The 25,592-nt window shown below is 32.5% G+C and overlaps 4 protein-coding genes across 8 annotated transcripts; 1 reads left to right on the forward strand and 3 right to left on the reverse strand.

Annotated features, from left to right (window-relative positions):
* Positions 1–1,119: 1,119 nt before the first annotated feature.
* Positions 1,120–3,978, reverse strand: LOC105768009 (calcineurin B-like protein 10). 5 transcript variants are annotated; one of them, XM_012587690.2, is made up of 9 exons: positions 3,791–3,977; positions 3,433–3,607; positions 2,968–3,050; positions 2,726–2,785; positions 2,382–2,490; positions 2,239–2,291; positions 2,049–2,129; positions 1,819–1,955; positions 1,120–1,718 (listed from the first exon to the last, which is right to left on the reverse strand). In XM_012587690.2, the coding sequence occupies exons 1-9, from the start codon at positions 3,818–3,820 to the stop codon at positions 1,661–1,663; spliced, it is 786 nt and encodes a 261-aa protein (XP_012443144.1). In that variant the 5' UTR covers positions 3,821–3,977; the 3' UTR covers positions 1,120–1,660. The 5 variants fall into 5 exon arrangements, 4 of the variants coding, with proteins under 4 accessions (XP_012443144.1, XP_012443146.1, XP_012443143.1 ...); XM_012587692.2 differs by having other exon boundaries at positions 1,843–1,955; positions 3,791–3,976; XM_012587689.2 differs by lacking the exon at positions 1,120–1,718 and having other exon boundaries at positions 1,725–1,955; positions 3,791–3,978.
* A 6,538-nt stretch (positions 3,979–10,516) lies between these two features.
* On the forward strand, positions 10,517–11,366 carry LOC105768010 (abscisic acid receptor PYL2). Its single transcript, XM_012587693.2, has one exon. The coding sequence runs from the start codon at positions 10,619–10,621 to the stop codon at positions 11,198–11,200; it is 582 nt and encodes a 193-aa protein (XP_012443147.1). The 5' UTR covers positions 10,517–10,618; the 3' UTR covers positions 11,201–11,366.
* Positions 11,367–12,816: 1,450 nt separating this feature from the next.
* Positions 12,817–17,116, reverse strand: LOC105770481 (protein NDL2). Its single transcript, XM_012591695.2, has 11 exons — positions 16,952–17,116; positions 16,061–16,160; positions 15,600–15,697; positions 15,395–15,483; positions 15,041–15,101; positions 14,833–14,919; positions 14,671–14,748; positions 14,526–14,582; positions 14,353–14,408; positions 14,029–14,164; positions 12,817–13,319 (listed from the first exon to the last, which is right to left on the reverse strand). Exons 1-11 carry the CDS (start codon positions 17,009–17,011, stop codon positions 13,101–13,103), a joined length of 1,041 nt encoding a protein of 346 aa, XP_012447149.1. The 5' UTR covers positions 17,012–17,116; the 3' UTR covers positions 12,817–13,100.
* A 3,481-nt stretch (positions 17,117–20,597) lies between these two features.
* On the reverse strand, positions 20,598–25,181 carry LOC105770309 (uncharacterized). Its single transcript, XM_012591452.2, has 5 exons — positions 24,194–25,181; positions 23,311–23,363; positions 22,039–22,205; positions 21,790–21,941; positions 20,598–21,511 (listed from the first exon to the last, which is right to left on the reverse strand). Exons 1-5 carry the CDS (start codon positions 24,960–24,962, stop codon positions 21,051–21,053), a joined length of 1,602 nt encoding a protein of 533 aa, XP_012446906.1. The 5' UTR covers positions 24,963–25,181; the 3' UTR covers positions 20,598–21,050.
* Between the last annotated feature and the right edge of the window lie 411 nt (positions 25,182–25,592).

Raw genomic sequence — 25,592 nt, forward strand, 5'->3', positions numbered from 1 at the left:
TTTTGGGTTTGAAATACAGGTGTCGCCGATTGATCAGGCTTCACCCAAAAAAAATATTTTTTTAAAAGCAGAGGGTTGTTGCTGATTGGTTAGGCGATACCAATTTTTTATTGTAGAATTTGTCTAAATTCGTTAATATTAATGCCCTTATCCTATTTTGATATTTATTTTATATTATTTATGTAAAAAACCCTAAATTTAAGTTTTGTGTTAATATTTATATTAATATTAAATAAAATAAAAACCGTCCCTCCCCCTCCCCCACCATTGGAACCACCCATTTTCTCCGTAGTCATTGGTAAAAAATAAGCAATCGAAACAACCGAGATGAGAAAACAAAACCAAAAACAGAGATCATAGTCCCAAAGTTTCAATCTTGTCAAGTTTATCTGCTGCCTGTCTAAACTTTAAAATAGAACCCAGACCTCTTAATGTACAAAGACATTTTCGATTGCTTATTTTTTTAGAAGTGACAGATATAAGGGGGGACGGGGACGGTTGTGACTGGTGAAGGGAGCTCCGGTGGGGAGGGGAAAGGAGAGGGTCAGGGGTGTAGGTGTGGGTGGGGGTGGGGGTGGGGATTTTATTTTATTTAATATTACATTTAAATTTAAATTTAAATTACTATATGTTTTAAAAATATTTATGTATTTTTTTGAATATTTTAGATTTAGTGTCAAATTGAAAGTATTTGTAAATTTTGAAAGTTATTTTTAAAACTTATGATTAAATTAATATATTATATAAAAGTTAGAAAGTTAAGTTTGTTGTTATACTGATTTTAATGAAATGACCAAAATGACTTAATTGTGAATGCTTAAATTGAAAACTTTTTATTTTAATACCTAAAATAAATAAAAATTATAGTTAGATGATTATTCGTGTAGTTTACCTTATTTTTAAAATTTTTTATAAATTTCTTGCATTTTATATTTTCGAATATTTTTATAAGTTTTAAATTATATACCGATTTTATTTTTAAAATTTTTATAAATTTTATATTATATACCAATAAATAATATCATACAAACATGAAATATACCTGGATTATTGCACCATTTAATTCTTTTTTAAAGGTTAATGACTAAATTTTTCTTAAAAGAAATTATGATATAAAAATTGGGAACTAAATTTATCATTATATTTATTTTCTTTCACGAGATAAAAATTTATAATTAACAAAATCACAAAATCAAGCATAAATAAATCCCGAAAATTCTACGATACGCTAAAGCGCACACCAAAATTTTTAACTTTGACTAAAGTTGAGTAAACCCTAGTCGAGAGAACAGTAGTGAATGCACTCAATTTCAAGTCTTTGTACTGTACTTCATTGTGGGCATACAATGCACTCCGGACTTTTTGTTTCTTCTAAAGTATTCATATCCAACATAATATGATTATGGGATATGAGCCTTCAAAATTAGCTCCGGATAACATAGACACATATACAGTTGGAGAGCTTAATCAAAATGATTTGGTTGCCGTCACCGTCAGGCAGTGTTCGCGCGGACCGGACACACTATATTTACTTCATCGCCCGCAATGAGGCCTGAATCAAAGCACCCTTGAAGCCAGGATGATCTACCCTTGAAATCATTGACTTTCACCCTTGAATCGCATCGTATCTTTGTGGCATTTTAGCCTAACATCACTTCGGTTAGAAGTCTTCAACTCCAGTGTTGTAAACGAAACTGGGAAAGAAGGTAGTAATGCACCTGAGGATCAATAATAACATAAACCAGAGAGACGATAAATTACCGGAGATAGGAAAGGGCCAAGGGGTCAATCAAAAAGACTAGATTGGGAGTGCAATACTGGAAATAGGAGTTCATCACGGACTTTAAATGCGGAAGAGTCATGTTCCTCAAGAGGTTGGGATTACGAAGCACAAATGCTTTCCATTCTTCTTTGTTTATTTTACCATCCTTGTCCGCGTCTGCATCATCAAATGTCTGCAGAAATATGAAAATCCTGTAAGCCATTGAATGCTTTACAAAAAGAAATTACAACAGTAAAAGCAAAGAATTTAAACTTCAGAGAGCGACTTTGTCAATGATTTCCTCGAGAAGGTCATCCGACAAATTCATTCCAGATTCCATCAAAATGGCAATCACCATTTGCTTAACCTGGCATTCAACCAAAAAGTTAATTAGCTAAAATGTGAAAACTGCAGGAAGGCCATTGTCCCAGAGCCATTTACAGGACACTGAACTCAGGTTAGAACTGCTTACTCACTTCTTCTCGCTCGATAAAACCTGTTTGTCTCAGGTCATACAATCTAAATGCAACTGCAAGACATTAACAAGGATGCAGATGAGACAAAGCTATAAATCAATATTTAAATGGTACAAAGCAAATGGTTTCCTAAGAACCCTTACAATCAATTTTATCTTCTAAAGGGGCACATGGATGAAACACGTTCAGTGCATGGACAAATTCCTCAAATTCGATGACACCATTTCTCTTTTCATCAAAAAGATCAAAAACCTGCAATAGAAGTGATTAACAGAGGTAGGAAATTCTAGGTAATTGATCAGTCATTAATTAAAGCACACATCAAGACAAAAAACGAACTCAACGAAGTAAATTACAACAATAACAATTCCCCAAATTCTAGCTGAACAATTCATCTTCTTTTCAAACTTGGTTCCAATATCAATCATGGGATATAGAAGAAACCGGTATTTTTCAAGGAAAAGAAAAAAGAGAAAGAAACTCTTACCCTGTCAAGAAAGAGATTGCTGCCTATGGGTGTCTGGAACAAGGCTAACTGAAGCTCTTCCTATAACACAAAGAAAGAAATTGGAACTTCATTAATATTTTTGACATTTAATTTATGGCATTGTAAACAAATTCTGCTGAAACGTCAACTTGAAGCAATGCATTCATATAAAATTAAGCTATGAAAAAGGAAAAATCATAACAAAGTTTATGACACCTAATTGCCTCTGAATCTCAATTTACCTTGTGAATTAATCCATCATCGATTATTGAGCTACTCAGCTTCTTGAAGAGTTCGTACAATGCCTCTACTTCATTCACCGAAACTGAATCACGAGTTCAAAGGAACCAATCAACTATGTTAGTTTTCTGGGGAAAAAAAAGCTGGGGAAAAAAAAGTAAAAGTAAGAATATACTCTCCAGGTTTTAATTTAACAATAGATAATACCTATGTTACAAGAGTTGAATATTGGATCTGGGTATGCATGATGCATCCAGTGTAAAGTATACTCAATTTTTCAAAAGATTTTTTATATATTTGAAGAATCAGAATCGTATAAGGCATCAAGTTTGATCCAATACCCGTCAAATATAAAATTTTACCCCCACTGTTGGAGCAATAAAGACATTGTAACTAAACCTCAATAATGATAATCAAAAAAATTTTGAAGGAAAAAAAAAAAAGAAAAGAAGGAAAATCAGAAATACATCGGGATTCATGAGCGAGCCGGGTAAGATCTGTAAACTCATAGATGCATTTCTTGGGTCGGGGCCGGTATCCAAAGCAATTAGACGTTGCATAAATCAAGAAATCGATCACTATAAGGACCGGTAAGAAAGCAGATGCACAGATCCGTTCTCCCGCCGTTAGGGAACTCGACCGCTGCTCATCATAATTAAAATGCAAAGAAGAAAGGCACTAAATCAACCACTTGTCACAACTCATTCCAGCAAAAGGAAAAAAAATCCGTAGTCTCTTATAACAACGAACAAAATAAAAACTCTGCAATTTAGGAGATTATTTAAATGGATAAACAAAGAAGAAAGATGGGTGATAAAGAAGTACAAAGAATTGGGTTTTGCCAGTTGAATCCATAGCTTCAAACAATCACACATCAGAGACGAAGATCCTTATGTCCTTAGACTCTCCTTTCCCAGTATTGTTGCTTAATCAACAGATTGACAACTCTTTATATCTCTCTCAACGAGAGATTCTGATAGGCTTCATTAACTAAAAATTAGACATAATGAGAAGATGAAACGCTTAAAGACTTGCTTTTCTTTCCTGGCTGACATTGATAAGCATTGACACGTGGCTTTCCAATCATATAATTTTTAACATTTAAAAATGTTAAAAAAGTTGCGTTACGTTTTCGTTTTAAGGTATATCACCACAAGATTTGATGTTTGAATTTTCTTTTCTCGATGTAAGGTGTGATAAGTAAACTTTGTTGGATGAATATATTATACAATTTTATTATAAGTTCTTTTTAGATAATATTTAAAATTATCCATAATCTCTTACTAAGCCAACAAATTATTTGGAGCGGAATTAAATGGTATATTTTGATGATGGTACTATTTTAATAATTTAAAAATTAAATAAATCATAAAGCTTCTCAACCAATCATATTCCCTTTGCAAAGTTGAAAAGGGCATCAAATATAAACAAATTGTCTAAATACATATTTTATTAGCAATAATGCAACCATTCAATAATTACGTGGATTAGATTTAAAAAATAAAAAAGGTATAAAGCAATGTATGCATTGATTATTCGGTCTCGTGGCTAATAATAACCTAGTATTTGTTTAATAGTATCATTCGAACATTCTCACAACATAATTAATAATATTGTAAATTTGTGGATCTACGCCTCAATGGCCCGACCGTCATTGGGCCAAAGCAGCCGAAAGTGCTGATAAATGACAATTATTACTAATATTCTCCTCATAAAATAAAATAAAAAGTTAAATTGATTTCATAAGTTGACTTTCCATGTCAAACAAATCATATTCGAACAAACCCTGATAACTATTTTAAAATTTCCACCCTTCTTTGGGTCGAGTGAGTAGTAAAATTTGATTTCTTTTTGTATTTATATCTTATATAAGGGTTGGACTTAGTTATAAATATTTAAATGTATATCATTTATATCTATAATTATAATTTTAAAAAATTGAATTTATAAATTAATAATCGATTCTCATTTTCTTGTAAGGCATGATCAGTGGCGGAGCCACGTTAAAGCCCAGGGGGGCTTAAATTTGTACCATGGCCTTTTCAAAAATATAAGTAGACCCTCAAGGTTTAAGATTTTTGTAATTTTTCCCTTTGTATACATATTATGGCCCTCCTAAAAATATAAGTAATATTTTATAGGATTAAAAATAATATTAAAAATAAAGAGAAAATCTTTTTGAAGAAGCTAAATTACTCATGATGACTTTTGAATGATATTTTTACTAAATAATAATAAATTAATGTTTACTTAACATAATAATATTTTATAAGTAATATGATATTATATAAAAAAGAAAAAAGAAAAGATGAAGAGACTTTTATCATCTTTCTTCTTCATATTGATGCTTAGCAAGAAAAGAAAAAAAAATTCTTTATCATTTTCCTCCAAATTTGAAGTATAAGGTATGTTTTTCTTCAAACTTTTCATAGATTTTGAATATTTGAAACTTGTTTTACATATATGTGCCATTAGTTTTTGTTTTATCAAGTATATTAAAAGTTGTCATTAAAGGATATTGATGGAACTTGGAAGCTTATAAAATTAAGTGAAATGTGTATTTTTTGATGGAAAATGATTAGGAGACGGTTTCTAATTTGTTAAAAGTATAAAAATGAAACAAAAATAGTCAGATAAAGTTATAGTAAGTTTTAGCCAAAGTGAAGGGGAGGAAGAAAACCTTGGTCACTTTGTTTAAAATTATGTCAAATGATAGCTTGTGAAGTAGTGAACATTCCTGTGAAAACGGAATAAAAAATAGTTAATCCAGTCAAATGATAGCTATTTCGTCTTAACTGTTGGAATATTGCTTCTTTTGAATATATTTTTTTATATGTTTAAATTGATCTAATTTTAGCTTGGCCCCCGCAAGATTAATATCCTAGCTCAGCCACTGCGTCTCAAAAATCTCATTCCAAAGCTTCACTACAAATTTTATTATATGCGTTGAAATTATAAATTTAAAATATAAAATGAAAAAAATTAAATTAAAATTATGATACAAACTCAATCAAATGTATTAATATATATACATACATAATTGATGGAGGTGATAAAGTATGCATAATAAAGATTGAAATGTATAAAAATATCAAAATAAAGCTTTAGTTAAATGATAAAGTAAAAAGCTTTGCTAATGCAATTGGTTCGGGTTTAAATCTCACTATATGAAAATTTTTATTAGTTTTTTCAAATAAAAAACTAAATTACCCTCGAATAATATAACTTATTTTAATTACGGAAAAGTATATGGGTAATTGCCTCACCGAGTTAGTGACTTGATTGAGAGTAACACCAACTCAATAAAACACTTAATATGAAAGGTCTAAGATCAGTCACGGAGCCAAAAAAAATTTGGGGAGAGTCGGAATTAAATTATATATTTTTACGATAATGAAAATGTAACTTTACCTTTATAATTTTTAAATGATTAAATCAAAATTTTATCATTTTGAGGGGTCAAAATGTAATTTTACTATAATTAATTTAAAATTTTATAAATTATAAAGAGTTTAAATAAAAGAATTTATATTGTAAGAGGATCAAGACCTTCCGCGAATGTCTAAGATAAAAAATTGAGTACATTGTAATATATATTTTACTCTTTGAATGTTTGCGTATATGTACACAACTATGGTAAATCAACATCAGGTAAGGATACAACTTGGGGTGGCTTCAAATCTACAATTATTTTTAATTTCTTTCTTTGCTTCAATATACTGTACCCTACAACGACAAAAAAAGAGAAAGAAAAAAAGCTTGAAGTAATCAAGAATTCCCTGGTACAAGGGGAAAACTGAAAAAGGTCACATGATCACATGCTTACCAAATAATTGGTTGATTAAAGAAGTAATTAAGTACACTATACATAATCCAAATATATACATGTTTATTAGCATTAGATTTCATCTTTATTTGTTTTATCATGTGGGCAAGTGAATGCTTCAGCTTCGCTGCCTACAGCCTTGGCAGCTACCATTTGCTAGCCTCTACGGTACCCTCTACTTGTCCTTGTTACATTACATGCATGCATGCATATGAAAGTGGTACGGCTCCGTGCCGAACCCATAAATGGCCCCTACAATTTTATCATAAAGATGTTTCATATATAGAGTATTACTTTTAAAGTCCCCATGGGTAAAAATATTATACAAGTTTTTATATTAAAAGTTAAATTATATTATGTCCCCTCTATTAGAAAAATGGATAGATTAATTCATATATATTAAATCAAAAAGTAAAGTAGTTCTTTCTATTTAAAATTTCATCTATTTGTACTGTTAAAAACTAGCATACTTGATGGAATAACTAAACTGTGATATGTGGTGTGCCACGTATACATCATGTTGGCATATATGAACTAATTTGTAATAGTAGAAATTGATGAATTTTTTAACAAGATAGTTAATTTGCTCTCTAATTTAACATACACCCCTTTTGGTTAACCCGAGACAAATTGATAGATCTATGAGAAATCTCATTCAATTGGATATATGGTAAGGTAAAAAAAATGGGACACCAAAAGAATTGACTGCCGAGCAGTATGAGGTAGGAAACTCTCGAGTACGGTTCTAAGGGAAGGAATTGAACCGCCTATTTCGACCAGGGAGAACAGGCCATTCGACAGGGAGATTCTGAAATAGCAGAGGCTTGGTTCAATTCAAGCCGCTGAGTATTGGAAACAGGCTATAGCGCTTACTCCTGGTAATTATATTGAAGCGTAGAATTGGTTAAAGATCACGCGGCGTTTCGAATAAAAACAAGAGCTCTCTGTTTATTTATTATTTTAGTTTTAGGATTCAAAAATAATTAGAGATTAGAGAATTCTATTAAATTCTATTCTTATTCTATTTAATTTCTATTAAATCCATTTCTTTAATATTTAATTAAATTAAATAAATCACGATACCATTTAAATTATTAAATTTGATTTTCTGAATATTTAAATAGTAATATTCATTTAATTGGAATTGTTAATTCTGTAATGGTTTGGTTTTGTTGGACCCATGGGTCAAGTAAAACGGAGCATTTCTCTCTCTGGAAAAAACCAATCAAAGAATTTCATTATATCTTTTCTCAAATCATTCTATTTTGTAAGGATAAGTAATACACTAATATAGCAAAATAAAATATATTATATAATATATATTTTATTTTCTGCTTTTATTTCTATTAAAACTAAAACTAATAAAAACCTCTCAAATGACTAACTATCGATACGGGAGTATCCCGTAGTAATGAATGCGCACGTGATTTGGGATAGAGTAATATTGTTTGTTCTATCTATGTAAGACAAAAAAAACTCCGCCTCAGAACTTCTAATTAAGATATGAATACACAACACCGGTTGCACAAAAAAATGGGTTTTGCACTAAGTAAAGTCCGAAAAAGGTTTTATAAGATTAAAAAGGTTCGTTGAGCACGTCATGTATATGTCATAATAGATCTGAACACTTGCCCCGGATCGACTTCTAGATTATAATTGCCTATTTTTTAACTAAAAGGAACAAAATATAATCTGAATCTTACTTCTAAACCTTCATGGTACTTTCAGACTCGACCTTGGGGTTAGTCTGGGAGGGGCCCAAAAAAACTTTTTCTTTAGCTTTTAATGTGGGGGAAAAAAATCTTCAGCCTTTTAAGTCTTTTGACGCTTCGCTCAAGGAAGAAAAAGAAAAGAACATAAAAGAAAATGAGACTTTAATTCTTTACCATAAACGCTTCATCTCCAACTCCTTGGCTTCTCCAAACCTCCTCTAGTTCCCAAATTCCAACTCTTGCCATTAAAGCTAATGGAGAATTTCAATTTTCCCCCAAAAAATCACTGGTTACTAGCATTCAACTTTCTCTATTTTTCTATAACCATGGCAATGGGAGAAATTTTCTAGAAGTTAAATAGGACCAAATTTCATTTGAGAAATACATTATTCATCAGTCATTAGCATTAATCAATTGAAGTTATTAATTTTTACTTTATATATGATAGATTGAGAGTTTGAGATTGTAAAATAATTTTTCTGGCAGTCGATGGTGTCTTTGGCGTGATAGTTCTTCTCTCTTGAGTTTGTCAAATTTGCAGGTTACTATCCGAATGTTTCAATCGCTTATAATTTTTTCTTAACGATCCCTCTGACTATGGTATCATCTAAAAGAAGTTTTTCAAAGCTAAAGTTAATCAAAACCTACTTGAGGTTGTTAATGTCACAAGAACGGTTGAATGGTCTAGCAATTTTATCAATTAAGAATGATTTTTTTGGAAAATATTGATGTTGATGTTATCATTAATGATTTTGCATCTTGGAATGATCATAGAATCCATTTTTTATAAAAAAAAAATTTTAGTTTTTTTTAGTTTATGACATAGGAATAGATTGAATGAAATATAAATATATATATATATATATATTAATTTTGTTAGAAATATATTATTTGACGTATTATTTCAATGAAACTATTAATATGTATTTTTGTTTTATTATATTACCTTTTATAACTTTTTTTTTAATGGAATCCAATTTATTATTTCTTCCCCTGAGTGCTTAATTTTACTCCTAACTCTAGATACAGCATGCATGCGGTAGGAGCTAGCTGTCGTCCCTAATGGATCTGCTTTTTTCACAAACTAAGTTTTGTGATGAAACTAAAACTATATAATATAATATAACATAATATAAGACGTGACAAATTAATCACGAGCTTTGCTTATTTCAACCATTATCAGCAAAACGATTACACGGCTTAAAGAGAAGGAAAAAAAAAAGGTGGCGATTGGGGGTCCAGCAAACTGCAAAGTGGAGTTATAGATCACAGGAGACCGGTTTGTTAGAGTTGTCACATGATGCTCGAATCTCCTGGTTTCTTTTTCTTTAACTCCCTTACCTCAGAGATGCTTCAAGAACAAGATCATCTTGTGTTTTGTGTGTTTAAGGGCAATGAGCTAAAATGTGTTGTTCCCAATCCCAACTTTGTCTTTGTTTTTGTCAACTTGTTGCTTACTAACGTTGTGTTTAAATTCGCCTTACTTTTCCTCTTTCCTTGTTTATTTTTCAAAAGTAATACAAAGGGATCCATGGAAATAAAATTATTAATAATCATATTATAGACTAAGCCAATGGAAACATTAAATAAAATATATTAATCATAAAAAACACCAAAATTCAATCTGAATGTGAACAACTTTCCAGCCTATTATATGAATTGTTTATGAAAATAGACTTCACTTCAAAGCAAAAAAATGTTAATGTTTTAGATATGATTGCCAAACTAAGTTTTAGCTGACTAAAAAATGTAGAGTAGCACGCATAATAATAAGTTATAATATAGTTTCCATGCAAATGTCGCTTCAACACACATTTCATAGGAAGCAAATATAAAAGTAAAGCTAAAGACAAAATACTTTCCCAAAATAGCCATTTTATAATGGTCCCTAACTCCAACCAATAAATCTCTTAATTTAGAAGTAACCACACTTTTAGAGAAAAGACAAACAAACACAGTCCAAAGGGCATATATGTCTAATAACAACAACGACCAACGATCTTATTATAAACCCGGTCTTTTTGCCTTTAATGAACTCAAAACTCAAAACCCTTGATTTTTCTTTATTAGCTTCATCTTGCTCCGATCCAATAGCAACCGTGACAGGTGCTGCCCATGGATAACTCAAGCGAGAAACCGCCGCCTCATTTGGGTCTAACCCGAGAAGAGTATGTGGAGCTGAAGCCTCTCGTTGACGCATACCATAATTTTGAGCCGACGCCGAACACATGCACGTCGCTGGTAACTCAGCGCATCGATGCCCCAGCTGAAGTCGTTTGGCCTTTCGTTCGAAGCTTTGAAAATCCACAAAAATACAAACACTTCATCAAGGGTTGTAACATGAGGAGCGGCGACGGTAGCGTTGGGAGCGTTAGAGAAGTTACCGTGGTTTCGGGCTTGCCAGCTTCGACAAGTACGGAAAGGCTGGAGTTTTTGGATGATGAAAAGCATGTGTTAAGCTTTAGGGTGGTGGGAGGTGAGCATAGGCTGAGAAACTACAGGTCGGTGACATCGGTGAATGAGTTTCATAAGGAAGGGAAAGTTTACACCATTGTTTTGGAGTCTTATATAGTGGATATACCAGAGGGGAACTCTGGGGAAGATACAAAGATGTTTGTGGATACAGTCGTGAAGTTGAATCTACAAAAGCTCGGGATTGTGGCAATGGGATCTCTACATGAACCGAGACATGATTGACTACAACAAGATTGAAATAAGTTTGCTTAGGGTAAGATTCTCTCTGAATGAAAGCTCTAGTTTATTAATGGGGATTTGACAGTTTGCAAATTGGTTTGTATATCTTAGATTTTGTTGGGTGATAAACTCAGTTATATTATTTTAATCTAAGATTAAATCTTTATGATTTTCTGATTCTCTTAAATAAATGATTAAAATTAAGCATTCATTTTCATGATAAATTGTAATTAATATTTACAAGAATAAAATATAAGTTTAAATCTGAAAAAAGCAATCATAAGCTTCAACCATGAAATGAAGAAGAAGGATAAGAAAATTGTTATATTTACTATTATGACGTAGCCTTCAGTATTAAACATGAAAACAATTTTATATATCTATTCCTTTTAACTGTCTCCTTTCACAGATTAAACAGACGTGAAATTTTCTCCTATAATGTTCAGACAGTTTCCTCTATTTGAGTTATTTCTGATGATGGATTTGATCATGAAAATTAAAGTACCAAGTTGCTATAGATATATTTATATATATTAGCCTGATAGTTTGATATTTGATGCTAGAAAGGGTTTTTTCCTAATGTTGTTGTTCAAAGATGCTGGAAAGAGTTGACCATTGAATATTTCGGAGGGATTGTTAGAGGGAAATTGGGAACTGTAAGATTTACGTATGTGCCTGTATATATATATATATATGAAAGTATCTCGCTGAGTTAGCGTAACCAGTTAGTGACGAAATTGGCAGGGGCGGATGTGGCCGCCCTAAAATGTTTTTTTTTTTTAGGTAATTTAAAATTTTTAAAATTTTAAAATTTAATGTAATCCTTTAAAATTTTTAAAATTTAAAATTTAAAACCACCAGAGGAGCGAAATTTTATTAACAAGCCACAATTTCTAGTATGACAGCACGTAATGGATGGTTGCTTGTTCAAAAGAGCACACCAGTTATTAGTTTGAATCAAGCTCCCCTTAAATGCGAATATTCATCGTAACTCTCAAGTAGAAACCCAAGTCAGAACTTGCACCAAAACATCCTAAGTTACAGACCAGCAGGAGCGGAGGAGGCAGACGGCTGCCGACAAAAGGTCAGCCAGCCACAGAAAGGGGAGACAAGGCAAACCATTAAAGTTTTGGGCTTCCATTCGATGAATATCCGGTCGTCTCATCCTTGGTTTAGTGACATGATCTATATATATAGTAGGAGAAATTAAAACTAATTTCCTTACATCGTTTCAGGTATGATTTGATTGTGGATATCAGATAGGTTTTCTTTTTCTTTTTTTTTCTGTGGTTACTTGATGATTTTTTTTAAAGTTTAATTTAAGGTCATTATGAATTATTTTTTTCCACGTCAAATTGAGTGTTTAAATTAGTTGACTTAGACCACACTTCAAAGTCAATATCAAATTTTTCAACCTTACTATGAAGCTTAAATTACAATGGTAGGGTAATTTTAAAAATACTTAATCAATGGCAATAAACTAATTTTGACGAACCAATAGTCCAAAATAGATCTGTGTCCTCGGCACTTATTTCAGCTATCTAATTTAATAAAAATGGGGATGTCATCATCATAAGCTCAAATGCTAAATATTACAAATAGAAAATGGAAAGCTTAAATTCACTACGCACCCTTTGTTTATCATTATATTATTGGCGGTTTCTCTAGTAAATAATTATTCAATGATTTACATGACTTCACCTTAGCTAAGCATCTTATGATTATAAATAAAAGAATTGACAATATCTCTTCTTTTTTTCCCTGTCTCTATTGCTTCTTTATCTACAACCCTAATGCCTTTCTCTTTCCCTTCACCAACATGTCAAAACATGTTACAAAATCACCTTATATAGATTACAAAATGTTGTTGATTTGCCCCTTTTTTTCCCGTTTCATCTTCCTCTCAAACTTCCAAAGAAATCCGGGTTTTAATCGGTTTCAACTTCAACCCCATGCTTTCCGGTGAAAGAAGCTCCGGAGAGATGCAAGATGGACTCAATGGGCTTCTAGGACTAACACTTAGGGTCGCTCTGTATAAACCGTATCCCGTAAGAAAGTACTCTATTGGTATCAACATGGCATGGGGTTGCTCCTCCGTCACCATTGACCCACATGCCTGTACCTGCAGGTTCCACCATTTTCCAGGTTGTCAGGTTGTGCTAGCTCAATTTTGATTTAAAAAGTTAAATTCCTTTTCAAATTTCAAATTAAACAAATCCAATTATTCGATTTTTTTCAATTCAATTCAAATAAGTAATTCGCCTTTGAGTTGTTTTGTAAATCGAATAACTAGAATAAATACTCCTTTGCTACTTGTAAATTTTAAAATAAACAAATTGGCCTCTTAACAAAATTTAAAAAAATTCAAAATAATTTTAAAGTTTAAATATTTCTAAAATTTCAAAATTTATATTTTTAAAATATATATATATATAAAAATTAAAAATTTTAAAAAATCTAAAGAATCTATAAAAAGTTAAAAATTTTAAAAGAAATTCTAAAATAATAATATTAGGACCCAAATAAGATAACCATTCAAGTTTCAAGCTATATGCTCTAACATGAAATTAATTATATTATAATAAGATTATAATTTGACATATATTTAAATCGAACAATTTCACTCAATTCGAATTGTCATTTCACTTGACTCAAATTCGAAAAATTTCCAAATCAATTTAAGACGATAAAATGGAACTCTCAACTTAATTAATTTAAATTTTTTTCACTCCGATTCAATAAAACACTCACCCCTATTACCATATATGTTTTTGCAAGCTATATAAATGTAAGATATTCTAACATGGCTAGGCAATAAATGTTTTGCGTACCTCCACTAAGGCACTATATCTTCTATCTAGTTTCGATGTCATGTGAAGAGCCTCGGAATGGAAAGGAGAGTTTTCGCCAACAAATATTAATGAACGGCAATGCAGTTTCCTTAACCCTTCGCTAAGGTCAGGTCTCCTGAAAGACAGTGAATGAATGTTTCATGCTGGACCAAAAGTGGTAACGACATTTATAAATCGAAAAAATTTCTTTCCATTTCCCCTGGTAAAGGAGAAAAGATGATCAAACAAGCCATGTGAAACCCGTTTGAAGAGCACTTTCAAAAAGGAACATGGTTCTACTATTTATGATGGGGACAGCCTTACCCGTTCATTGCTTCTAGGAATTGCCAAATATTTATACTCTGCCTTTCGTCTAGCAACTGTGGAAAACGAAAAAAATTCCCATCAGTCAGAAAAATGCCATGAGCAAAATAACCTTACTTCATTGTCAATCGAAAAGTAAATAAGAGACAAACACGAGGAGTTCAAGAACTAACTCTTCTGCATGCCTGAACTATATCTGATTCTGGTACTTGAACATTACCACGAACTTCCTGCCATAGTCATTCAGAACCTCATCACTCAACTAGTCTGATTCTAGAACAAAGCAAAACGGCATATATTTTTGGAGCTGAAAACTACCTTACTAAAGTACCGCTTAAGCAACAACTCCTTCACCACTCCACACATGCCATAGAAATATAGTAAATTTGACATCACCTGAAATAATATGACAATCCATCTAAGCACTTAACTATTTAACCCCCCAAAAGAGAAAAAAACAAAAAAGCCCGGAAGAGGAACCTTATTTAACAACCACTCTGTCCATGAGGGTGCTCTGCATAGGGGCGAAATAAGTATTAACCCAAGGACACGTTGCCGGTATTTCATCTATTAAGAGAATGCAGAATAATCATTTCCAAGAATACAACAGAATATTTAGTTATTTATCTGGAAAATGGGGAAAGGGAAAAAAGGAAAAATTTTGCATATGCCTAGCTACTTGACTTACAGCAAATAGGGTAAGAATATATGCTCCAGCTGTAACCCCCATACACATTACAGCACCAAGCCTGGAGTAAAGAGAAGAAAAAAAAGAGTTAAATAATTGAATAAAGCTTGCTTGCCTTCATTCTTTTCCATGTAAATGTTTTAATGATAATAACGTATTGATGAAAACGACAGCTTAAGAACCTATAAGTGGGTAGTAGGTGCATCAATTTACATCATTTTCAGACAACTACTGCAATAATTACCCCCCAACATAACAAACAATGGAGCAGAAGAGATTACAGTAAAGTAAAATTCTAACCAGCTGACGCTTAGAAAGAGAGAAAATAAAGTAACCATGAAACTATATAATTACCCAAAAAAGTTGAGAACCTCAACAATTTGATCTGCCAAGTCATCAACGGAAGGCATAAAACCATCGGGACAGATTGGTGGAGCTCCGAACTGCAATATTTCTTGAACAAAGTCCCGGATAAGAAAGGTGTGAATTATGAGATACAACCACCAAAAGAAATTGATTAGAACAGCAAATACATGATTAAAACATGAATAGAACTGACCTCATGCCCTGGAGGACTAATATGATATATGCAAAAGTTGTGGAGGAGTAACGAACTAGCTTCTGGACAAAAGAACAAGCCTTGAAAACAGGATATATCTGCAAAATCTCACACGATCAAAGGTTTAGGTAAGAAACGTGAAGAATCATTGGATAAATGGTTTTGCTCATCCTGGAAATCCAACAAATTATGATGTTATGAACTTCAAGCATATTATATTGACATTGAAAACTTTATTCAAGCCTCAAAGTCTCGTGTGTTATGATGAAAACACAAAACATCTCACTTTTAAATAATGTCTATGTTTAGGGAGAAAATTCATAATTAAAAAAAAAAAAAAAGAGCAACCCTTTTTACCCAAAACTGTTGGCAAACATATACACACAAAATATCAATTTTCATAGGCGAGACACAGGGATAAGGAAACAAAGCAGTACAATGAAGTTTCTTGCATTACTTACGATTTAGAGCTAAATCGGGATAGGTAATAAGAGCCGGCTTATCTTGGTCTCCAAACACAGCAACTAAAACTGTACCATGGTGAGTTTTTACTAGGTACTCCTGCATATAGATTTTACAATGAATTGTTATTCATTTAACAAACCTTCTGGAAAGCAACCAAAGTAATCAAATCAAATTACCATCTACGGAACAGCCTGAGAGAGACTTTCAACAAACAATCAATGCGGAGAACCTATAACATATGATCTTGCCAGGCAATAAGAGTCTAACCAACTTGGGTTTCATTTACTTTGAAAGGAGAAGTATTCCAAGCATAGCCCAAGCTAAGTATATTCTAGCTAGAGAGAGTTAGCATGTGCAACAGAACTTTTTAAAGAGACCTAACTGTTTTGCACATTTAGGCATATTCTGCATCATCCAAACTCCAAAATTTACAAGCCATTGACATAACACTAATGAAAATTACCAGTCTAAGATTATTTTTTCTTTCCCAGCACACAAAGCAAATAAGTAAAAATAAATAAAGAAACATGTACTATAAGTTTCAAAATCATTGAATGAAAATGAGAAATAACTAAAGCTCAGAAGTCATTAATTGAATGGACCATGAAGAACAAATTATGTTATCATTCAAAACTAATTATAACATAAACGTAAAAAAACTAGACTGTTACAAGAAGAAGAATGAAAGAATAATTTCAATATATGCTTTAAGCTGTATTAGAAATAAACAACAAAAAAAAAAAAAATCCAGCCTATCTAAGCATAAGACAGATAGGTGCATTGTATAGCTTTAACAAGGAAAGCATTTTTTTCCCATTTCTTTTCCTCCTCGATTCTCGCATTTTCCCGGTAACCAAACAAGAAGATAAATGGAAAATGCAGGTTACCTTGCCGCCAAGAGAGATCGATTCCATATCAATGGAAACCGAATCGCTAGAATCTGCCATTTCCCCCCCTCTTTCTCCCTCGAAATGAAGACGTATTTTAAGAGTTGGCTTCCATGCCTTATATACCAAATCTTCCACTCTGTCCCTCCTTTTAGAATTTAGATTTTCTTCTTTATTAAATTAAATTAAAAAATATTCGAAATCTTTTTTATATAAATATTTTAAAAATTCATTATCTTTTAAACTGAAAGTTTTAACCCGGACCGAGTCACCGACGCTTCACAAGGGTCCCGTACCAGGGGCCTTAACCTGGGACTCGAGTTTACTTAACCCCAGTTAAGAGACCGACAGTTTCTTTAAAGTTACAACATTACCCCCTTTCTCTTTCTCAAATAACTCCTTTACCATAGGGATTTATGACAGTTCGTGTATATTTCGTGTCCCGAGCGTGATCAATAAAATGTATTTATATTATTATTTGTTATTTTCTAAAAAAAGAAATTATTGAGTTGATATTTAATTGAGCTGCGAGATTAATTTAATTTAAATAATAATTTTAATAAAATTTAAATGTATATTCATATATATTTCCAGGAGAAAAAACAGGAATTATTATTATTATCATTTGAAGGAGGCCTAAAAACAATGGGGCCATAACTAAATTGCAGCTAATGTCCTTTGTCTGTCATGCAGATACAAAATCGCCATCGCATTTAAATTTGCTAAAGATATTTGTATTTATTTTGCTATTGAAGTAATGAGTGAGCTAAAGAACATTGTCACCAAGAGTATGACATTTTCTTCTTCTCTTCCAAGCCATGTAATAGTTAGTGTTAAACTTTATTACCATTTTACTTAGCACCAATATAAAAATAAAAGAATGACCATCACATTAATTATTCTAATTTTTTTTTATGTTAAAAGTTCAAAATTGAGCTATTTTTTATTTGACCTCACCTATAAACATATTCCTGGTAAGGAAAATAATTTATGAGCTCGGATCTCGAAAGCTGCTATTAAATTCAACCCATTTTTAAATATAACTCAAATAAAATTAGCAATATTTTTTTATTTGACGTGTGTAAGTCTGCTTCATGCAGGTTATTATAAAATTATAGCCCTTTAATGTCAATGAATATAACTTAATGAAATCATGTGTGTTTTTAACCTGTACATTTGGATTGAATCAGTCCGTATGCTAAATTTACAAGAGCTAAAAATTAATGAAGGAAATGATCTACGTTTTTAATATGGTGACCATTTACCATCTTAGGAGCGAGGCTTTTTTAGGAAAACAACTTCTTGATCACAAGTTGATCCAGTTTTTATTTGTTTTCGTCTTTAATCGTACTAAATATTTACTGATCATCTTTTTCCCAAATTAATTTTTACAACAGAATAATATTATATATCCGTATTTTAAAAACAAATTCCACACGTTAACTTTCTCGTAATATATAAAATTTGTAAAAAACGAGAGCAGGTTGTATGAGAAAATCAAATTAGGTGAAGGGTGTATTTCAGCCATAATATTGTTGGTTGATGATAGAACTTAATCTCGAATCTTTGACTAAAAAAACGGCAAAGCAGATACATGTAAGTTCTAGTGTCCTTTTATCTTTTTAACCCAACAACCTCGTTTGTTTAATTTTACAAAGCATACTCAAATTATATCTTATTACAAAATTATTCCAAAATATTGGACAGTGTTTTTCTTTGATACGATTAATGTTGTTGGGTTTCTAATTTTCGTGGCCTTTCAGTTTCATGCTTTGTTGTGTGGTTTCTCCAATTTGGTTTTGCTTCAAGGCATGGGTATTGTAGTTTTAATTAAGCTTTAAAAAATAAAGCAAATGTTTGTTCAAGGGTGTTTCAGTAATTTCATCGAAATGCTTCAAATTCGAAGCTTATTAGATTTTTCTTTGAGTTAAATAATTTTAAAAATCTGAATTTAGATATTTTCCACCTAACATTGATATAAATTTAAATTTACGGATTAAAAGTTAAAATTCATATCTAAGTGTGTTAAAAGTGTACCATTTAATTTAAATAGAACTTCCAAATTCGCAATTTTTATTATTTTAATCGAAATGAAATCTGCAAGTTATTTTTCTTTTCTTTTAATTTGTTTTGTTGCAAAATGCAAATAGTAGTGCCTTTTACTTTCTTTGTTTTTGAAATGTAAAGTGAAAGAAACTATCTATTTATTTATAGTAATTTAAATGGTAAATTATACCCAAAGACACTAAGTTTATATTTCAATCATTTAAATTTAAAAAGTTACAAAATAGTCACTAAATTATTTTTAAAAAATTATTTAACTCACTAGATTGTTAATTTTTTTTTAAATGTTCGACTAGTGAGTTCCAAATGATGATTCAACGACCAGTGTGGTAAATGAGTACCTATCGTTAAGTAAAAGAATATACATTCGATCTAAATTGATCTGATAGTTAGTGTCAAAGATTGGAAAAGAGAGCTGTTTGGATTTTGGTTCATAAATTCGTGACATTCAATGTCATTTCATAAAAAAAATAAATTGTAAATGAAAAAAGGAAATGAAACTTTCGGTTGGGGCAAAAGTGCAAACAAGGAAGGCCATACATCATTTAATTTTTTTAAGTTTAGTAATAAAAATAAATTTACTAATAATTTAATAACATTGAATATAGTTTATGAAACTAAAATGGTTAATTTTAAGTAAGATAATATTTAAAAATTATATATAATTAATAAAATTTTGTTAGTTGAATACGTAATATTTCTCTCTTAGGTAAAATTATCAAAAAGTAAATAATAACAAATTAGCCATGAGATTTTGTCGGCCAAATGATAAGTGGAATGACATTGTAAGCAGTATAAGGATGTTGACCAGAGCAAAAGTTTACAAAAAAGTGAAAGAGTTTTCATACTACGTGGCACCTTCCTAATGAAAAAGAGTTAGGTGATAATTGTTACTTTTTTTCCTTTTTCTTTTTATGGTTTAAAGTTCTAGCGCCCTCACCGTTAAGAACAGATCGCATCACGGGGTGGTAAGCCACGTGTTAACTTCTCAAGACATATAGATTTTTTTTTTTCTTGCATTACGTTACACGCGATTGAAACACGATGAAATTGAGTGAGATGTTTCATGTACTGCTTTTACTTCTTCTTCTTCTTTTTCTTCATGTACTGTTTTTACACTAGACAATAATGTGCATAGATCGATTTTTCTCAATAATTTAGTTCATAACTTTCAAAAAAATATTAGAAGGAATTGGGCCTTGTTTTTGTAGAATACATATATTTTCATGGATGGAGAACGTTTTTGGGTTGGGACCTACAATGAATTACACGTGATGAATTAAAATAAGTCTTCTTTTATGGCCCCCCATGCCCTACCCTACCAAATTTGTGAATAATCCAGCGTCGGTGAGATTTGGTTTTAGAGGTCATAAGCTAAAAGCCTAGTCTTACCGAGCTATATGGTTTTTCAGTTCATGGCTATTACCAATTAGTCTTAAGATTAGTAGGCTATTGGCAGGCCCAGCCCAAAGGCCCCAAAACAAGGGACTTGCATCCTGTTTCCAGTGGCCGAACCCAGCACTCAAAATTCAAAACTCAACAGCTTGCATTCCATGCTTTATCTAGTTGTGTAATACTAATATAAGAGGAAATATATATTTATATATATATTGGCAGTTAACTTTAATTACTACATGATTACTATGTATAGATCATACTACAAAGAACTCAGATAATTCTTCTACAGTGCCAATAATATGAAGAATTCAAATGATAAGTTAGGGAGCCAATACTGAAATGAGATGCCATCATCCAATGGTAAAATACTGACTTCTTCAGCCACAAAAGCCTTCCAATATACATAAAACTAACACAAACATCATGTGTGTGATTAGCCTGAAATAGTAAACTATGTCCGCAAATTGAAAGGTAGGCCACAAGGCACTTCTCTATGACCATCCGCATGCTACCTACTTCAAAATATGTTATGCATTAGTCAAATGCAGTTGCATAGTGTTCCCATCCACCCTTCAGTTGAAATTGATGAGCCAGCAGTCAACATAAACTGTGATGAAGTTGCTGGCCTAGAAAAAAATTATTGTTCCATCTCTCTCATATATTCATCCAAAATCGGACTGTTAACGTCATTCCCACAACTCAAACCATCATCATTAGCCAGAGACAAAAGCTTATCCGTTACCAAGTTTTCACATAAGTGATACTTGATAAACTTAACAGGTATTTCCTCTTTGATGTTGCTCCCTTCTTTGCGTTTTCTTACACCATCAGCTGCTGCTATTGATTTCATCGAGCAAGGAGCAGACAAGGGAATCGTAGCCATTGAATCAATCATCTCTAGATCATTATCAGCTGTTTTGTCTTCTTTCCTCTCATGAACCATGCAAGCAAGATTCTCAGCTGAATATTTGCTACTTATCTTATCAACTGGGATCTCATATTCAACTCTCGACTTGCAAAGTACAGCCTTGGCATAAACCTTGGAGATGTCACATTCAAATATTCTCACCCCTTGATCCTCAACGATGAGTAGCCACTCTGAAAATGAGACCACTTAATCAGACATTTAAGAAACCAAAGCCAAAAATAGTATCAGAAAGAGGGAAGAATTACAAATCATGAGCGACACATCCAATGCAGTGGTTGCCGGTCTAGTGATTACATATGCTCCACTTTGGACAATGGTAAGAACAAAATATCTTCATATCATCACATAGCATGTTGACATTCTTAACTGGACCATCCATTGAAACAAGTGCTCAAGTCCCGACAAGTGAGAACAAATGACAAGAGCATAGAGATAGCAAGCAACTCACTGATAAGAGCTACAGGAGTAGAAACATTCAGGCTCGTTGCTTTGTCCACCATCCCATTCTGACTGGTAACCCACTTGATCAACTGAGAGAGTAGCCAAGATTCGGAGAAAGCATTTATGTAAGAGATAGCTTTGGTCTGGTTACCATTCTCCCTGTGGCATTAGATCATGGCTCGTGAAAATTGCTGGATGGGATATTCTAATATAAAACAATTGCATCGAGCCACGATCTCCACATTCATAATCATACCTCACTGACCGTATGGCATTGTCAGCAACAAAGGACCATGTCAATGCGAGATCTTTTACTTGTCTGCCAGGTAGCAGAATTCCTCCCTCTGGACCAAGGAATGCATGGTCCATCTTTATAACCGCATCATACAAAGTCTCTCTTAAAATAACTTCATTTCCATGGCCCTACAATAAGATGGAGATTTACTAATGTATATTAGGGGCTATCACAATCAAACATTCTTCAAGCATACTAGGTAACTGGAAAAGTTCAAGGTGCAAATAGATAGTTTGAACATTTCAAATGTCCAAGGATTTAAAGCCACAGAGAAAGATAAGTTGCTTGGAAGGTTTTGTTTGGTATTAAAACTAATCTTGAGGGAACTTTTTTAAAGAAAATTATGTTCAAAACAATATATTTTCGGTATTAAATAAAATGCTATTCTAAAGAACCACTCATAGGCACAAATAATGCTGGGTGATGATGTCAACATATATTTAATGCCCACAAATGATTATCAGTTCATCACTGGTGCTTACCAGCATGTCTACTGGTGGTCACATTGCCAAAGTCAATGTCTTGCTGGTTCTCAGCATCCACAGCCAGTCACCAAGTGGCGGTGGTCATGAAAATAGGCAAATATTTTTGGCTTGAGCCTCTTACATAAAATATGCATCTCGTTCCATTAAATTGAAGCTCATGTATAAAACATGGATTTAGCAAAGTAACCAGAAGTAAAGATCACAATGGTAATTAATGATAAAAGCAGACCAAATAACTATCATATTGTCAAGAAGTTGTTCCTCGAGTGATGACAAATAGCTATAGATCTTTCCAGTTTTATTTCAACATTTTGCCATTGGAGTTTCAATAGTTTAATCTTCTACTATTTTATCTTCATTCAAAAAGGAGAATATTATGATTTGAGACCAAGAAGCTGCCTTGTTGAGTAACCACAGCTCTGTCTGAAGCTAAATTTTGAATGGTAATTAATGACAAAAGCAGACCAAATAATTATCATACTGACAAGAAGTTGTTCCTCGAGTGATGACAAATAGCTATAGATCTTTCCAGTTTTATTTCAACATTTTGCCAGTGGAGTTTCTATAGTTTAATCTTCTACTATTTTATCTTCATTCAAAAAGGACATTATTGCCTATTTCTATGATTTGAGACCAAGAAGCTGCCTTGTTGAGTAACCACAGCTCTGTCGGAAGCTAAATTTTGAATAGTAAGCATGGATTCATTAAAAAGTAAATAAATAAAAAGAGGGGCTGGGAGGAAGCTGACCAGTGGAGAAGTGACAGGTAAAACCGGTTCCAATAGCATCCTGAGAAAGATATCTGTTACACAACAACAATGAATTAGAACTACCATCATCGGCAAACCGAAGGATAAACAAGGAAACTTATCACAAAAAGGAATACCATGCCATTGCTGGCACTAAGCTACGAGTAAAAGCCTTGCCAGAAGAAGAAATCAGATTCCCAGTAGTGGCTTTATATAAACATGTCAATCAAATGTTTGTCCACGATGGAACAGGAAAAAATGGATGACACCCATTCTTGATTACAATGTTCTTTAAGGATAATTCGACAAACAACAGGAAAAAATGATTGACACCCATTCTTGATTGCAATGTTCTTTTAGGGATAATTCGACAAACAAGGAGGAAATTGATTGATTTGCACTACACTAGCTTTAGAGCCTAATTTTTTATGCACGTGAGCCCTCACTTATTACTAGCTCTATGGCTTACAAAAAAGTTAAAAAGCTTATTTAAGTGATGTGAAATTTGAAATACCCTTTATTTCCAATTGTTATGCTAATTAGACGAGCATATATCCACCATGTTTGGGTCAGTGTTATTTACCTGCTTAATTATTCAAAGGTTTAATTAAATGAGACTTTGTTACTTACTTTATAAAGAAACAAGGAAAGAGAAAAAGTAAGTAATATCATGATAACGATACAAGTTGATATAAAAGTCAAAATCGGCGAGTCGACAAATTATACGAAAAAACAAGCCAATTCATCCCTATCAAACTTAGCATTAATAGAAGTAAATGAAGTTTAAACAATTTCAGAACAATTAAGAAGGAAAAGCTTCAACGATACAAATTTTTAAATAAAACTTTTCCACAGAAAATGGTTAGAGAGAAGGAGAAAATACCCAGAAAGTGAAAACTCCGAAACCCAGTTATCATTTGAACGGCGCAATCATGCAAATCGTTTTCCAACTCCAATTTCGGAATCCCATATCCAAATTTCAAGCACAATCTCAGCAGAAAAGCCTGACACATGACAACACCAGCCAAATACCGAACCTTGCATCCTCCTCTGATCACTTTTCGAGATTCTTCACTAACAAGTGGGAAAAACACCTTCAAGTCATCTCTTTTTTCACCTTCCATCCCGACTCTATCTACCATCCAAACGCGCAATAAATCACCAAAACGCGAACTCAAGTCGTCGTTTCCGTCGTCTTCCATACCGCAACATATGCTAATGTAACTCACAATCCCGTCTAACAAACTCTCAACTTCCCTTTTTAACTCTTTTCGGTCGAAAACTAAAGGGTACAGGTCGTAAATTACAGGAGCGAGTACGGATATTCTTTTACCGGCGTTGCAGGAAGTGGAGCAGGAAGCCAGGAGCTGGAAAAGGTCTTTGGAACTGGAGACTGGATTTGGGGAGTTAAATTTATTGGAGGAGTGGAACGTTACTGCGGAGTAAAACCAAACGAATTCGAGTGGCGGATCGGGTAGATTCTGTAGCAAGCGAGAGAAAATGGAGGTAAAATGGGAGAAATCGGTTGAACCGCTGCGGTATTCGGTGAAAAACCGGTGGATAGATTCTGATAGCATGAGCTGAAAGGTGTCCGCTGGTTTAGAGTGGTGGATGGTGGTGGCGGAATTTGAATTCGAATCGAATTGCACCATTATTTTTGGAGGGGTGAGAGTGAGAGAGAATTGTGGAGGGAAAATGAAGGGAGTTAGAAAATGGTGAAATTGCAGGGTAAGATTGAAGGAACCCTAGTTATTGGGGGGGAAGGAATGCTATTGTCAGTGGAAATGGCGAGGGATGTTGGGGATATTTTCGTAAAGTTACCTGTTTGAATTGGAGGCAATAGCATTTCAAATAGATAGCGAAGGTTTAAATCTCGTTATCTATATTCTATAAATTTCATCTTATTTACTTAAATAAAATTGAATCGGTTGTAATTTTATAAAAATATTGAATAGAAATATGGTAGATGTTTCGCTGCGATATTTTTTATTCATATTTATTTTTTCATTTATATTTAATAGTCGTAATTCTCTTTTACTAATATGATTTCTAAGATATGATATTTCAATTCCAATGTTTTAGGTTTATTGTGTTTTTTCTTTTCAATATAAATATGTTTCAGAATGATTTCTAAATATATGTTTTTAATGACTTTTGAAATCACACATGTTAAGTTCTACGTGGACCTTTTTTTAACTCTAACACTAATTATTGGTATTTCAGGAATTTGATTCACATCGTTAAAACGTAATGATATATTATCTTGACTTTGAACTTATAAG

Source organism: Gossypium raimondii, chromosome 5 (genome assembly GCF_025698545.1).
Source record: "Gossypium raimondii isolate GPD5lz chromosome 5, ASM2569854v1, whole genome shotgun sequence".
NCBI lineage: Eukaryota > Viridiplantae > Streptophyta > Magnoliopsida > Malvales > Malvaceae > Gossypium > Gossypium raimondii.